Source organism: Crocuta crocuta, unplaced genomic scaffold (assembly GCF_008692635.1).
Source record: "Crocuta crocuta isolate KB4526 unplaced genomic scaffold, BGI_CrCroc_1.0 scaffold50, whole genome shotgun sequence".
Classification (NCBI taxonomy): domain Eukaryota; kingdom Metazoa; phylum Chordata; class Mammalia; order Carnivora; family Hyaenidae; genus Crocuta; species Crocuta crocuta.
In genome coordinates, this window is record NW_027527428.1 from 6,581,521 (window position 1) to 6,596,692 (window position 15,172).

The 15,172-nt window shown below is 57.3% G+C and overlaps 1 protein-coding gene across 2 annotated transcripts in view; it reads left to right on the forward strand.

The window, feature by feature from the left end:
• Nucleotides 1–15,172, forward strand: part of RPTOR (regulatory associated protein of MTOR complex 1) — a 325,821-nt gene that overhangs the window by 114,805 nt on the left and 195,844 nt on the right. For both annotated transcript variants that reach the window (XM_077755327.1, XM_077755330.1), the window contains exon 4: nucleotides 14,070–14,228. In XM_077755327.1, the coding sequence (XP_077611453.1) occupies nucleotides 14,070–14,228 (159 nt within the window). The remainder of the gene's footprint in view (nucleotides 1–14,069; nucleotides 14,229–15,172) is intronic.

Consider the following 15,172-nt stretch of genomic DNA (forward strand, 5'->3'; position numbering starts at 1 on the left):
CGCCACATCCCTGGGCACCTCCCAGATGCTGCTGGTCATCGTCACCTGGTAGGCCTGTTCTGAGTACTTTTTTGTGTTAGGTCGTTCACTCTGTGCAAAATCTGAGGTGGGTCCCCCGTCTCCCGGGCAAGGGAGTGGAGGCGCGGGGGGCTCAGCACCGTCCTGGAGCCCCCGCTCCCGGCCGTCCCGCTGGAGAGGCAGTGACCCACGTGAGGAGGCCACACACTTAACTGGACATAGGTTTCAGGTCTCCTGGTTAAGAGTGAGCTGAATCGGTCTCACCCTGTTATTAACTTCCGTCCGTACGTAGAACTTGAGGCTTTCCTGAGACGTATCAGTGTGTGTGTGACGTTCGTGAAGGTGTTTCTCCAGATGTGCTGGTCTTTCAGGTCATTGGTATGGACATCTTCCCTGTGCTCAAAAACACATTTAAGATTTTCACCTGTCTGGACACCATAAAATGCCTGGCCAAGCCTTGGATAAATGGCTTCATGTAAGCAAATTTTAATAAAAAATGGGCAGTTTTGACTTGACCATGGAGCTCTATGTAGAATTCTGTGACTCCAGGGGAGTGTGTGTTGATCATGGAAACGTTTTGACATACTCTCTGTCTGTCTTTGAAATACTGTCTGTTTATTTGTTTTTGTGGCCTATCTATTCATGTTAATTTTCAAACATTTTATTATGGAAAATGTCCACATCCACCATCATCTGTCATCGATAGCCTGTTCCCAGTCTTCTTTCATCTCTGCTGCCCCCCACTCCCCTGTCACTCACCCCCTGGCTTACTTTAAAGCAAGGTCCATACACCACATAATTCCATCTGTAAATACTTCAGTGCATTTCTCTCTTTCTCTATTTTTAATGTTTTATTTATTTCTGAGAGAGAGAGACAGCGTGAGCAGGGGAGGGTCAGAGAGAGAGGGAGACACAGAATCTGAAGCAGGCTCTAGGCTCCCAATCTGTCAACAGAGAGCCTGATGCGGGGCTTGAACCCACAAACCGTGAGATCATGACCTGAGCCAAAATCAGACACTTAACCAACGGAGCCACCCAGGCGCCCCCGTACTTCAGTGCATTTCTAAAGATAAGCATGACCTGGGGCGCCTGGGTGGACTCCGTTGGTTGAGTGTCTGACTCTTGATTTCAGGTCCATGACCTCACGGTTCATGAGATTGAGGCCTGTGTCAGGTTCTGCACTGACAGTGAGCAACCTACTTAGGATTCTCTCTCTCCATCTCTCTTCCCCCTTCCCATGTTCTCTCTCTCTCTCTGTCAAAATAAATAATAAAACTAAAGATAATCATGACTTAAAAAAAAATACACCTGTGGAATTATTCAAATCAGGCTTCGAGTCAAGGTGAATACATTGTGGTTGGTTGATGTGCCCTGTTAATCCGTAGACCCTCTACCCATCAGAGCCATGCCCCCGTCCCACCCCACGCGTCTGTCTCTTCCTGCCATGAGCTGGTTGAGGAGGCCAGGCCCTGCGCTCCTCTAGAGGTCCTTGCTGTCTGGATTTTGTGCGTGCTCCTCCCCCCTTGCTCTAGGTCAGCCACACTCACCTGCCCTTGACTCTCCTCTACGGGATAGGTAGATCAGAGGCTTCAGCAGTTTGGGTGAATTGAGGGGGGTGCTCACAGGTGGTGGTGTGCATACCTAGGATGTATGTAACGACTGGTTGTGTTTGCTTGGTGAGCTTAGCAGGCACTGAGGCTTAGCAGTTGGACGCTCAACCCACTGAGCCACCCAGGCGCCCCTGTATTTTTTTATTTTTTAAATTTGAGAGAGGGAGGGGCACCTGGGGGGCTCAGTCGGTTAAGCGTCCGACTTCAGCTCAGGTCATGATCTCACGGTTCGTGGGTTCGAGCCCTGTGTCGGGCTCTGTGCTTACAGCTAGCTCAGAGCCTGGAGCCTTTTTCGGATTCTGTGTCTTCCTCTCTCTGACCCTCCCCTGTTCACCCTGTCTCTCTCTCTCTCAGAAATAAATTTAAAAAACAAAAAAAAAATAAATTTGAGAGAGAGCGAGCGAGCAGGGGAGAAGGAAGAAGGAGAGAGAGAAAGAGAGAAGAGAGAGTCCCAAGCAGGCTCCATGCGGAGCATGAAGCCCAAAGTGGGGCTCCATCCCATGATACTGAGATCACGACCCTCACCAAAAGTAGGAGTCGGATGCTCAACCAGCTGAGCCACGCAGGTGCCCTAGGTCACCCTGTTTTAATGTCACATGGATGCACTCCTCCCCGTCCGGCAGCATGGCCAGCCAGGTGCACCAATGGGTTTATTTATGTCCTTTTACTTACAATGTTTAAGAAATGCTTTAAAAATTTTTTAATTCTGGTTTACAGTTATGTAAAATATTTAGTGGATCCCACGTCAAATACACAAAAAAAGAAGTCTGGTTTTTAGGGGCACCTGGGTGGCTCAGTTGATTAAGCATCCGACTTTGGCTCAGGTCATGATCTTGTGGTTTGTGAGTTTGAGGCCCGTGTTGGGCTCTGTGCTGACAGCTCAGAGCCTGGAGCTGCTTTGGATTCTGTCTCTCTGTCTCTTTCTCAAAAGTAAATAATAAAATGTTAAAAAAAAAATCTGGTTTCTGTGCGTGTCCTCTTCACCCTGTGTCCTTCCTTCTGTAGCAGCCGCATAAACGTTCTCATGACGTGTGTGTCTGTGAACACGAGTGTATTTGCCCACACACGTTAGGTAAGTGGCAGTGTATGTGTGCATCTCTCTCCACTCTGCTTTCCCCACCTTATTGGATTACATCCATCTGTCATTAGAATCAGAACTTCGTTCTTTGCTTGAAAGCAGCGTTTCCCAAATTGGCAGTGCTGACATTTGGGGCTGGATAGTTCATCTTTGTGGCCAGAGTGTCCCCACACGTGTGAGGACAGTCGTGCGGTGCTTCAGCAGCTCCCCTGGCATTTATCTGCCGGGTGCTGGGAGCCCCCTCCCTGCCCCGTGCCCACCGAGCCTGCCCCCGGGCCTCGCCGAACTTCCGGGGGCAGAATGCTGAGCGCGGTATGTTCTCGGCAGGTCTGCGCATGCCAGGCGAGCCCCTGTTTCAGAGGTGGATTCAGACCCCCTCGAGAAGCCCTGGCTTTGTGAACTTTGACTGCTAACCCAGTGGTTGTGCTTCTCTCCCGCCTCTTTAGCACAGTAAGGAAGGAAGGAAGGACTGTTACTGGATGATGCGCAAAGTAAAGAGAGGCAGGGATGTTACCAAGTTTATGTAAAGCTGCTCACCCTGAGAAGGTGTGTGTTGAAAACCTGAGGACTTCCTGTGGCCTCGAGCAGTGAGTGGTTCACAGACGCTGTGCCTGTGTGGCCCTTCCCCGAGGGCTTCTGATTCCCTGCTGCGTGCGCACTCGCTGGGCCGGCTACACTGCCGGGCGGCCACGGAAGGAGTCAGGGTGTCCAGCCATGGGCCAGTGAAAGTGTCCCCCGTAGCATCCTCGAAACCCAGGGCAGAGCGGAGGGGTGGACTCCTCAAACATGGGGTGCAGAGGCAGAGGCGGGGGGCCGGTGGCGGGTCGCCAGGGCGTCAGAGAGCGGCCGCGGGGCCCACAGCTCGTCCGCACCATCTCTCCCAGGTTTCCGATGCTCTACATGGAAATCGGATTAGCTGGGCAGAGAGGGTCATGAACATCATGGACCTAATAGGAAATTAGAAATTTCTTTGTAAGGTAAATAATTGGGATCAGCAAGCATGCTTCCGGGACAGTTGAAGATTTGCGTTTACAGGCGTAGCCAGAAGACAGGGACTCCAACAGTCAGGCTCCCCTGTGGCTGCTGCTGGGCCCGTGGGCAGCCCTGTTCGGGGCCTCGCTCAGAAGGGACCTGGGTGGTAGGAGGCCTTAGGCAGCTGCTGCTTTGTCCTGAACCACATTGGTGGCTGTTTCTTTGGATGCTTTGGAGCCAGCAAGCCCCCGGGTGACGGGAGTGCCTGGGGGCTTGGCCTTCATTCACTGCTTGGCTGGCCCCGTTTGGCCACCATTTAACAAGTACCTATTTCCTAGTGGGTGTGGGGCCTCTCAGTGTTGTTTTGTTTCCTTCCTGGTTTTGTTTCTCTTGGAGATCCCGTGTCCTGCACGTTATCCTGCACGGGAGAGAGGGCTGTGTCCGGAGTTCTCCGCCAGCTGGGACAGTGGCCCGGAACAAGGTTGCAGACGCGGAACACCTGGGTCCCCGCGTCCACCAGATGCCTTAGTCCCGGGGCCCAGGGCCCTGTCTCCTCTACCCCATCCCTCGCCCTCTCCCATCCGCTCCACACAGCTTATTAAATTCTGGGTTCTCTAGGTCTCCCCACCAGGCAGGTTTGTAAACGCTCAGCATTTTGGTCACCAGCAGTGATCCATCTGGCTTGGAGGCGGTCTGAGGGAGCAGTGTTTTCAGTGCCAATGTGCTGTTTGGAAATTGGCAAAACTCAGTGGCCGTGAGAGGTTTTGGCCGCTGGGTCCCGGAGCTCCGGGAGAGCCCTGCCGGCCTCCACGGCCTTGTCGGCTGCCACTCAGCTCTCAGGACCTGCAGAAGTTCTGGCCCCTGCCGGGGGGGGGGAGGCTGTGCAGCCAAGGCAGGGCCATCACCTTCAGATGGCAGACCTGTCCCTTACATCCTTCTGTCTCCTGCTTGTCCCCAGTTTGCCAACACGTGAGAAAGCTCTCCATCAGCCTCCTGGGTCGCCACCAACATTCTCAGGAAGACCGAGTGGTAAAACCCAGGGGTCTGGAGCCAGGCGGCCCGACTTAGCAACGGGCCCTGCCACACGCCAGCTGTGTGGCCTGTGGTGGTTACTGTACCTCCCGGGGTCCCTGCTCCCTGTCTGTGAAGCCGGGGTGCCCCAGACGCCTGGCTTGCACGGTGCTTGTGCGGGTGGCTGAGCGGATGTACATGCGGGCCCAGGACGGTGGCTGGCGCGTCCTCTGCCCCGCCCCGTCACTTGCTCCGTGTTTTCCAGGCACCCTGCTGTGCATTTGCTCATGTCGTCCTCACAGCCCGCAAAGTGGGCAGGGCAGGGGCAGGGCGGTTTTAGTCGTTGTAGGAGGAGAGGGTGGAGGTTCAGTTTGGTTTGCAGACCAAATGGCTGGCAACTCACAGGTCCGTGGCCGAATCCCAAGTCTTTGGTCTTGGGGACCCTAACTGGTGGAAGGGAGGGCCTCACCCGTGGGCACAGCAGACCCTCCCCCCTGCGGCTCCCGTCTGGCGTTGAGCAGCGAGAGCTGCGGGCCCAATGGAGACTGTGCCCAAGGGGTGAAGAACCCATAGCAGAGCTGCCCCCCGGGTGCAGAGGGAGGGGGAGAGGGGAGACTCATCAGAGAGGCCTTGCTGAAACTCGGTTTGCCTGTAGCCTGTCCAGAGTTGCGATGTGGGGTTGACAGTGAACAGCCCGTGTCAGCCCCTGAAAGGGACCTGGATCTTAGGTTCGGGGCCAGCAGTGCAGGCACTGTCCCAAGCCAGCCGGGACCTCCTCGAGACACCCCTGCTCTTGGCAAACCTGGGTGGGCTTGTGGGGCGGGAAACCCAAAAACGTTCTGTCAGCCACTAAGCCATGAGGCAGGTGGAGTGATTGCAGGACAGCACAAGCTGGAGCTTTGACGGAGCCGTGAATCAAGAGGGGAGGGTGTAAAACACCGAAAATATGTCTCAGAGACAATTCAGTACTTAGTAGAAGGGGGGCTCCGGATTGTGGAAGCAAACATGAGTCTACGTCCAGTCTGCTCTGTCGGCAGATGGAGCGCGGCGTGGCGCCCAGGCGATGGCCTGTTACCCCAGCCCTGGTCCCGCAGGCTGGGGCGCCCAGTTGTGTTGGCCACTTGCAGAGCCAAGTCCCCCTGAGAGGTCATTTATTTTATTATTTATTATTTTAATGTTTTATTTTATTTCTAAAAGAAAGACAGAGCATGAGTGGGGGAGGGGCAGAGAGAGGGAGACACAGAATCTGAAGCAGGCTCCAGGCTCTGAGCTGTCAGCACAGAGCCCAATGCAGGGCTGGAACCCACGAACCTTGAGATTATGACCCGAGCTGAAGTTGGACACTCAACCGACTGAGCCACCCAGGTGCCCCCCCAGAGGTCATTTAAAATGACACAGAGGGAACCACCTTATGCATCCCATTTCTATTAGTGAAGATTCTGGAATGGTATGGAAAGGCACTAGAAATTGCTGGACAGTGGTCTGTGACTTCTGTGTTTCTAGACTTCTTCCGACGTTCACTCCTTCGGCTTCTGAAAACAAGTGATCTCCACTGTGCCCGTCAGGTGACCAGAACTGCGCTTGCACAGGCATAACTTGAGGGTGTCAAGGATGAGCCGTGGCTGCTGCCTGCGTGGCCGGGCGGGTGGGGTTCAGGGCGGCTCCACTTCCCACCCTGCCATGGGCTCTGGCTGCTTGTGGGGTCGTTTGGTTGGTTTGGTTGTGAGGTGGTTTTAAGTAGTCTGAGACCCATCTTTCTGTGGAGCCAGCAAGGACACCGGTTATGTCTTAGGTGCCGGCTGCAGCTGCGTCTGCCTGAGCCCTGGGAGCGGGGCCTTCAGGCCGCAGAGACGCTCGGGGAAGGCTGTTGACTGAAACATCGCTTACTTCTGTTTGTGCTTCAACAATGCAGGGGCTCCACTTAAAGTCGTAAGATAAGTGGTAGCTTGTTATTATTATTTTTTTAATTAAGGGATTTGGGGCAAAACCCAGTGTCACAATAACATCACAAAAAAATGACACAGGTAGCATGTTACTATGAAATAACGGAAACACTGAAAGAGGAAAGAATATGCAAATTGAACAGGAGATTGAATTTGTACTGCACGGATTAGCTCCCAGGTCCATGTTGGGATGGGCAAAGTTATACTGGGAAGAGGGAGACATACTGTGGTTAATTTCAGGTAAATGTCAGTATTGCTCAGACACCCATGAATTCGTGCCCCACACTCTTCCTGTGTGATTGTTATGTGTCCAGAGATGCGGACAGAGCCAGACCTGTGCGGAAGGATCCTGATCCCATGTCGTTCTCACAGAAGTTGAGAAATGGCCCCCGTGGGCCAAGAGCTGCAGGGAGCCTCGGAAGGAGGCAGGAAACTGCCCAGCCCCAGCCAGGGAGACGGGGCAGCCCAGGCCTGGGGAGGGTGGCTGACGGTGCCGTGTCCACGCCCAGGTGTGGCGGTGCTGCCGTGGGGGCAGTGCAGTAGACACCACCACCACGGATCCGCTTTTAGGACGCAAGTGGCCTGATGGTGTGCTTGGGAAGGGAGGTTCTGCCAGACTGGAAGGGCGTGGCAAGCGGCCGGTCTGCAGGTCTGAGGACAGCCGGGGGCCTTTGACCCCTGATGAAGCAGAGGCAGACAGCATGTGTGACGGACGTGCCCCAGGCATGCTGAGCCAGGCCTGGGGACCCCTGGACGAAGGGGATGTGAGGGGGAAAGCAGAGTGAGGGATGGGCTCGAGGTGTGTGGTCTGGGTGACTCAGAGCCAGCTGATGCCAGCGATTCAGGCGGGGAGCCTGGGGCAGGGGGCAGGGGGGCATGTGGAGCAAGGCAAGGGGTTCTTCCCTCGTAGGTTTGTGCTCAGAGGGGCCCCCCGGGGGGAGCTGGCGGTGTGAGAGAAAGGAGGCTGAGTCACAGGCACGCCTGAGGTTTGAGGGTGGAGGCTGGACCAGGGAAAGCGGTGAGAGACAGCAGGCAGAGCAGTGTGAGGGAGGAGGCAGGGGAGGAGAGCCGAGGGGAGGGAGGGCGGGGACGGACCCTCTGGAGGACGAGGAGCCTGGTCAGACTCTGGAGACCTGGCTGGTGACGGGAACCTCGGGGCACTTGGCCGTGAAGGCCCCACGACCCTGCAGGACGGTCTCAGTGCAGCGGTGATGCATTGGGATGGCTTGAAAAGGAGAGGTTCCCGACGCCATCCGTGCCGAGGGCGCGACCGTGCGCGCACACCTGCCGGGCAGATGCCGGCTGTTCCGCGCGCTGGCCGTCCGGCTCGGGCGGAGGAGCGGGGTCCCCCAGTCAGCCCCCTGCCCCACTCCGGCCGCGCTGCTCTCCGACCTCCGGCCTTGCTCTTGTCCACTTGGTCCCTGCCTGAGGGCGCCCCCTTGCCGTGTGCAGTCGGGCGCCCGCTGGGCTCCTCCACCGCTGCTCTCCTGGAGCTGTCTGAGGAGGCAAGTGTCCTCTCACCGCTGCTCATGCTGTTATAAACCTCGAAGGACGTGTACGTTCGCTGGTGACAGAGCAGATCCTTCCTTCTGTCCCTGCTTGCACACCGCGCTCCTGGTTTTTCCCAGCAGACGGACGTCAGGGCTCTCGGGAGGGTCGCCTGTCCGGCCAGGAGGGCCTGCGTGCTTACGGCAAGTGTCAGCCGCGTCTCACGGCACGGTGTTAGCTGGAAGCGTCCGGCCTGAGCTTGTTTGGAGCGGCGGGCCAGTGTGTGCGGGCAGGAAGTCATCTGCCGCGGGGCCCGGGCGCTGCGGCCTGGGGCCCTGCCTCACCCCTGCAGCCCGTCCCAGCAGAGCCGGAGTGTCTGAGGTCCCAAACAGATCGGAACCGGGGCTCTTGTACTCTGATCAACAGCTCTTTTGGGAGAAGCTCGCGGGCTTTGCAAACTCTAGTCGGAAGTCTTTATGTTCGCACACAAACATTACTAAGTGCCAACTACGTGCCAGGCCCTGTGCTTCCCCAGTGCAGGCGTGGGGACAGGAGAAACCCTGGTCCTTGCCTTCGTAGGGCTTTTGTCAGTCAGGGCAGGAAGGGAAGGAGCAGACCGATGGGTCACAAGCAGACGGAGGCAAGGGGCGTAAACGCTGCGGTCGGGGTCCTAGGTGTGCTGTGGGAGCGTCTGTTATGGAGAACCTGATCCGTTCTCTGGGATCGCCTGAGAGTGAGTTCTCGAGAATTAACATTTAACCTGATGCTTGAAGAAGGAAGAGGAAATGCCGAGGCAAGACTGAACTGGGGGTAGAGGTAAGTAGGAAGAGGATCTGGCCAAGGGCTAGAAGGTGGGTGAGGACATAAGGCTGAAAGTTACTTCTTTATTCCTGGAGCACAGACTCTCAGATGTTTTACAGACCAGGTTTTGCAGGGATGTATGGACCATTCTAGAGAGTTTTCAGGTCAGTGGGAAGCCATTAAAGGGTTTTTAGCAAGTGAGACATACTGAGTTTTGAGGAATGGGTTTGGATATAGCAAAATAAGACTAGCCAATTACTTAGGAAGTGGTAGTAATCTAAGAAGAGATGATGTGATGGTGGTTATGATGATGATGGTGGTATTGGCGTTGATGGTGGTGATGGTGGTGGTGAGGGTGGTGGAGGTGGTGGTGAGGATGCTGGTGGAGGTGGTGGGGAGGGTGGGGAGGATGCTGGTGATGGTGGAGGTGGAGATGGTGGTGGAGGTGGAAGTGGTGAGGGTGGTGGAGGTGGTTGTGATGGTGGTGGTGGTGGTGAGGGTGGTGGTGAGGGTGGTGGAGGTGGTGAGGGTGGCAGCAGTGGTGGTATCTGCAGTGGCTTGGCCTAGGTGGTGTTAGTGGGAAAAGAAAGGGCTAGAGCAACAAGAAGTGCTTTTTGAGAGGCGGGGACATGAAGCCCCGGAACGGCCAGGACCCGGAGCCTTCCATGTGGGGCCACCACCTAGAATAGGTATCCTTTGAGCAGACCTGACCTTCCTCTCTGCCCAGCATTTCCCTGGAAGTCCTTGCTTCCTACTTGGGAAGGGGCAGAGGTGAAACATTTTCAAGACCCCAAACCAGGGGCGAAACTGGCCCAAATTCTAAAATTGTGTTCGTTCAATCCTTCCTTCCCTGCTGCTGAGGAAGGATGGAAGGGCAGAAATAACATCACCGATACCCTCACGCCGAGCCGGGCGAGGCTGCCCCAGAGAAGACAGGGCGGCGGTGCCGCCGCGTGGGGCCTCCTCGCTATGGGGCCTGTCGGGGAGAAGACCCCCCAGTGCAGCCCCCGACTCCCCGCACTCCAGGCACACCCGTGACCCTGGAGCCTGTCATGGCGCGAGGAGGAGCTTGAGCAGAAGCTGCCTGGGGGACACACGCACCGCGCGGGCCTCCGCGGCACAGACGGCTGCCTGGTGTCACCGGGGGGCAGGCTGACAGCTCGGGCGACGGGAGGTTCGGGGCCATGCTCTCCTTCATCCTTCTCCCTCGCCCACCTCCTGCAGAAGCTCCACACACGTGCTGAGTGCGTCCTGAGGTTTGGACGCCGGCCACCGTGGGCCGTGTTGCAGGGACTGCGCGTCATTTCGTGTGCCTGCTAAAACGACCATCGGTCTCCCGGGCGGCCCGACGCTTCCCCTGCCACTCCTGCCCTCAGACCCTGCGGCCGCGATCCAGGCCTGTGGTTTCGACACCGCACTGTGGCGTGGTGACATTTAATTTAGTGCTTCTCATTTCAAAGCCCTTAAAAATATTAATTAATTCTCATTAAACCCCAGGAGGCCTATTATTCATATCTGTAGCACCTTTCATGCTAGTCTCTTAATGGTCCTTTTTGTGTCTAGGTGGAAAGTGAGGCTAAATCATTTTTTGCGACCCCACAGGGGAAGACCTTGGTGGAGCCAAGGTCAGCAATAATGAATCCCTGGTTCTCCGGATGCCTCTGAGGAACGTCAGCCCATGGTTTGGGAGCACAGCTCTCCCCTGTGGAGCTGATCTCGGGAGGGGTGGGTGGTCCTCCCCTGGAGTCCACCCAGTGCAGTCGCCACGTGGGGGAGGGCAAACGGAGGAAGGCTGTGTGCTGGCAGCAGGAGTGACGGGGTGCGGGGGGTGGGGGTGGGGGAAGCGCCTGTCCCCTCCCAAGGCGCCTGGTGGCCTGGGGCCACGAAGCGAATGCAGGCCCCGCAGAGCCGACAGCCTGCTGCTCCTGGGCCAGGTGTGAGGCCGCCTGGGGTGGCCTGTTCGTGTTTTGGGGTGCTTTGTCTTTGAGCAGCTCTTCACCTCTATATGTGGGGCTTTCCATAGGCTGGTGAGCGAGAAAGCCACTGTGGAAGAATTCACAACATTAGGAGGCTCCCCGGTAGCTGGGGTTTGGTTTGGGGTCTCCCCCCTTCGTCGTCTCTCCTCGCATTTGCCGGCTGTCCGGCCAGTGCTGTGCTCCTGTGTCAACGGCCCGTGACTTTCAAAGTCTTTCTGAGTCTGAAAAGTGCGTCCCGTTCTCTTTAAGGTTCAGTGGCTTTGATGCGCGAGAGCTGAGTAGGGCGGGCGCCTGCTCGGGGCAGTGTGGCGAGCCGCACTCCTGAACGAGGGGGCGCGCAGTACATGTGAGGGTGGCCTCGGGGGACCCGCTCACCTCGCTGGGCTGTGGGCACGAGGCATCCCGCCCGCCCTCTCCCCCTTCTGCCCGGGGATCTGCGAGCTCGGGTCTCCGGCGGGACGGTGCTCAGGAACCCCTGCCGGGGACCATCAGGGCCGTGCGTGTGCCGCCGTTGCTGTGTGCCTGTGACAGTTCTAAGTAGGGACAGAGGTGTCGTCTGGGGTTGTGTGCCGACAGCAGGGGTTACTGTTGCGCGTGCTGGTGGCAGGAGGCCTCGGGAGAGAGGTCCCCGTGTGTGCACCGAAGATTGGTTTTCTGTTTTCCTCACACTGTCTAACAAAACTGCTGCTGAGCTGAACATTATCGATCGGTCAGTGTCCTCGTAGCTTAGCCCGGCAGAAGGGGGGGTGTGGGAGGGGACCGTGCCCACCACTGCGCCCCTGCCCTTGCTCTCTCGGCAGACCCTGCGTGCTCCGGAAACTCCCCACCGCTCTCGCTGCTCCCGGTTGTCCTGTGGTTGGAAAGGACATCTGTCCCCCCGCGTGGCCTCTTGCGAATTTGGGAGTTCTTCAGTTTGACAGTCAATTTTCTGACCCCGGTTATGGAAATGATTCAGTTGTTGTGGGGAGAGGGCCTCGTGCATCTAAAGGCGGCGCCCCGGCCGGCCCCTGTGGGTGGCCCCAGGCACACATGCCTGGGCTTGTCTCCAGGGTGACGCCGGGTGCTGCTCTCGGCGGTCATGGAGATGCTGTAGTTACCGTGCTCACAGGGACGGCCAGTGGCGAATTCAGAACCCCTGTTCGCACCCATTAGTGGTGTTTTGCGGTTCAGCCTCTCCATCTCTGCCCTCCCCCACGTGAGCCCCCTGCAAGCTTCCCGGAAGCAGGACAAGTGCGCACCCGATCCTCACGCCCCGCGCGGGACTCTGTGAGGCTGGCTTCTGCCAAGGCCACCCCTTCCCCCCCAGCCCGCGGGCCGCCGTGGTGGCTCCAGAGCCGAGATGTTCTGAGTACCCCTGGCTCCTTCTGCTCATCCGGCCGGGACACATTTTAAAAGTACTGCTGGAAGTCACGTGCACATATTTATTGTAATTTATGTAAAGGCCCAGGTCACAGTGTCCTCCAAGAGTCGGGGGCTCTGCCGCCCCGTGTGGTCGTCACAGCATCCCGCAGTCCCAGGAAGGGTCCAAGCCCTGGGCCCGCAGGCCGCGTCACGGTGCCTCGGCTGTTTGCCTGGGTCTTGTGCTCCGTCGGGTGGGGACTTGGGGGATTTGGAAGCAGCCTCCACACTGACCCTGCTCCTACTTGAACTGTGGTCGTTTTTATCCCGCCTGTTTGCAGACTGAACTTCTAGATGGCTCTGCTTCTACCTCACTTTCCAGGGTCACGGTGTGCTCGTGCGGGAGTGGGTTTGGGCCACCAGCTCAGCATGCCTGCCACGCGGCCTCGTTTCTGTGCTCACGTCAGCTGGATGCTAGAACCTTTTTTTTTGTTTTTTTTTAATTTATTTTACTTTTGAGAGAGAGAGAGACAGAGCATGAGCGGGGGAGGGGCAGAGAGAGAGGGAGACACAGAATCTGAAACAGGCTCCAGGCTCTGAGCGGTCAGCACAGAGCCTGATGCGGGTCTCGAGCCCACGAACTGTGAGATCATGACCCGAGCTGAAATTGGACACTTGACTGACTGAGCCCCCTAGACATCCCTAGAACCGGTTTTGATGAAATAAAATCAGAAAGCCAGGAGGCGTGTGTTTGGGTCTGACTGTGGACTGTGTGGGGTAGCCCCGCAGGCCTCAGGCCTCTGTGTTTTAATGAGCCAGGTCATGGGAGAGGTCTGGGGTGCGGGAGGGCTGGGTCCTCATGTGTTCCCGGCCTTCCAGGTGTGGCCGGGCCTCCGTGAGAATGTCCGTGGCAGTTTCGTGGAAGCGGTAAACAGCCTGCTGTTGTGGGGAATGCATCAAGTTTGGTGGTAAACTCAGGGAGAGCAGATACATTCAGAATGTTGGTGCCAGGGCGCTCGGCTGGTTCGTGCCACTCTTGGTCCCGGGGTCATGAGTTCGGTGGCACGTTGCACATAGAACTTGCTTAAAAAAAGAAGCAAGCAAGCAAGCAAGCTCTTGGTGCATCTGCCCAAGCAGGAACATGTTTTCATGTTTCACGTCTCCTTCACATTTTCCAGGAGAATTTTAAAAAGTTACCTCATCTGGGTTTTTGTTTTTAACGTTTCATATTACATTTACTCCTGTGTACTAAGTCTTCTCGCTGCTTTAGACATGGGCGTTCCTTACGTTTGCATCCTTTAACCGTCCATCATTTGTGTGTCTAAAGGCAGCTGATGTTTGTAAGCTCATTTTAGGCCCTGCTAATTCAGGGGAGCCCTTGTGTTGATGAGTAAGGGTCCAGGCGGGAGCAGGTGGGGGCTGAGCCGGGCCGAGGTGGTGAGGGCAGGGGCCGTCGGGGTCCTTCCTTTCCTCTCTGCCGTTCTCTTGCTGCCTTAGGCTGCAGCCTCCTGTGCTGCACATTCCAGAGAGTTCTTTCAGAAGAATTCAGTGTTTCTGAGAAATACTCTGATGTCACGGTGGCTGTACGCTCTGCTCAGCATGGCCGTACAGTGGGCCTCGTTCATCCGTGGGACCTCCACGTCGTTCCCACAGGACATGTGTTGGGTGGACGCACTTGCGTGGCTGCCTCCAAGGGCGCCGGTGCCCGGGTTTAGGGATGGAGGAGCCGGGGCCACACGCTGCCAGACGCAAGCTCAGAGCACGGGATGGGGTGTGCGTCCCGGGTGTTCCCACGAATCCATGGTGAGTTTCTTAATTTCTTCTCCCGCACCAGGCCCGGTACAAGCAGAGCCTCGACCCAACCGTGGATGAGGTGAAGAAGCTCTGCACATCTCTGCGCCGCAACGCCAAGGAGGAGCGTGTCCTCTTCCACTACAATGGCCACGGCGTGCCCCGGCCCACCGTGAACGGGGAGATCTGGGTCTTCAACAAGGTAGGAGCCCCGCCCGAGGTGCACATGAGCCCGGCCCATGTCTCCTTCTGCCCCAGACCGTGTCTGTGTGGGCGTTTGGCCACAGGTCCCGTCCGCCATGGCCTCGCTGCTGCACTCTGCCTCCGCAGGCCCCGATGCCGTCAGGCTGGACACCGCGTGGGCCAGCCGCGTGGTGGGGACCTGTGGGTCCGTCTCTGTGTTGGCCATGAGGCCTGGGAAACGGGCTCCCGGTGCTGGCTCTGGTGCACGCGTGGTGGAGGAGCCACTGTCCAGGGGCCATGGTGTGGCGTCCGGGGTGCACTCTCCTCGCTGGAGGCAGAACTTGCACAGCGATGCCGTTTCTCAGTTTTGGGAGAGTCCTCCTTCGAGAACCTATAGTCTCCCTGGGAAATAAAAGGGAGCAGATTCCAGAGACCCTCCCCCACCAACCGAGACGGCTATGGGCACGGCCTCTGGCCTGTCCTCCCCGGGCGGTGCTCCCCTTCCTGTCCTCAGAGACGGTGGGGACAGTGAGGGGTGGGCGACACCCCTTCCACCAGCCTCTGGCCACGGATGGCAAGTGTGCAGGTCCCCAGAGCGGCCACCGCGGGCTCTCAGCGTACGTGCTGTGACAAGCAGCACCTGGAGGGTGCCACCAGCCAGTTCAGGAGACGCACCTTTAGAGCCCCTTTGCCTCCTCCAGTGTGGTGTCCCTCGTCCCTGCCAGGGTCTCAGGGGATTTCGGGTTCACCATGACCTCGCTTTCCTTTATGGTGTCCCCACTTTGTGTGTACAGTGTCCCCACTTTGTGTGGCCATCCAGGCGTGTTGGTTTTGGGTGTGTCCTGGTCGACGAGACTGGGATCCTTCTGTGCCTGCCCCTCTCACTCTGTGTTCCGCTCTGAAGATCGTCCCTGCTGTCCCTGCCCCTGGCCCCCTTCCTCCAGCCCCCTTCCCCGTGCCCCC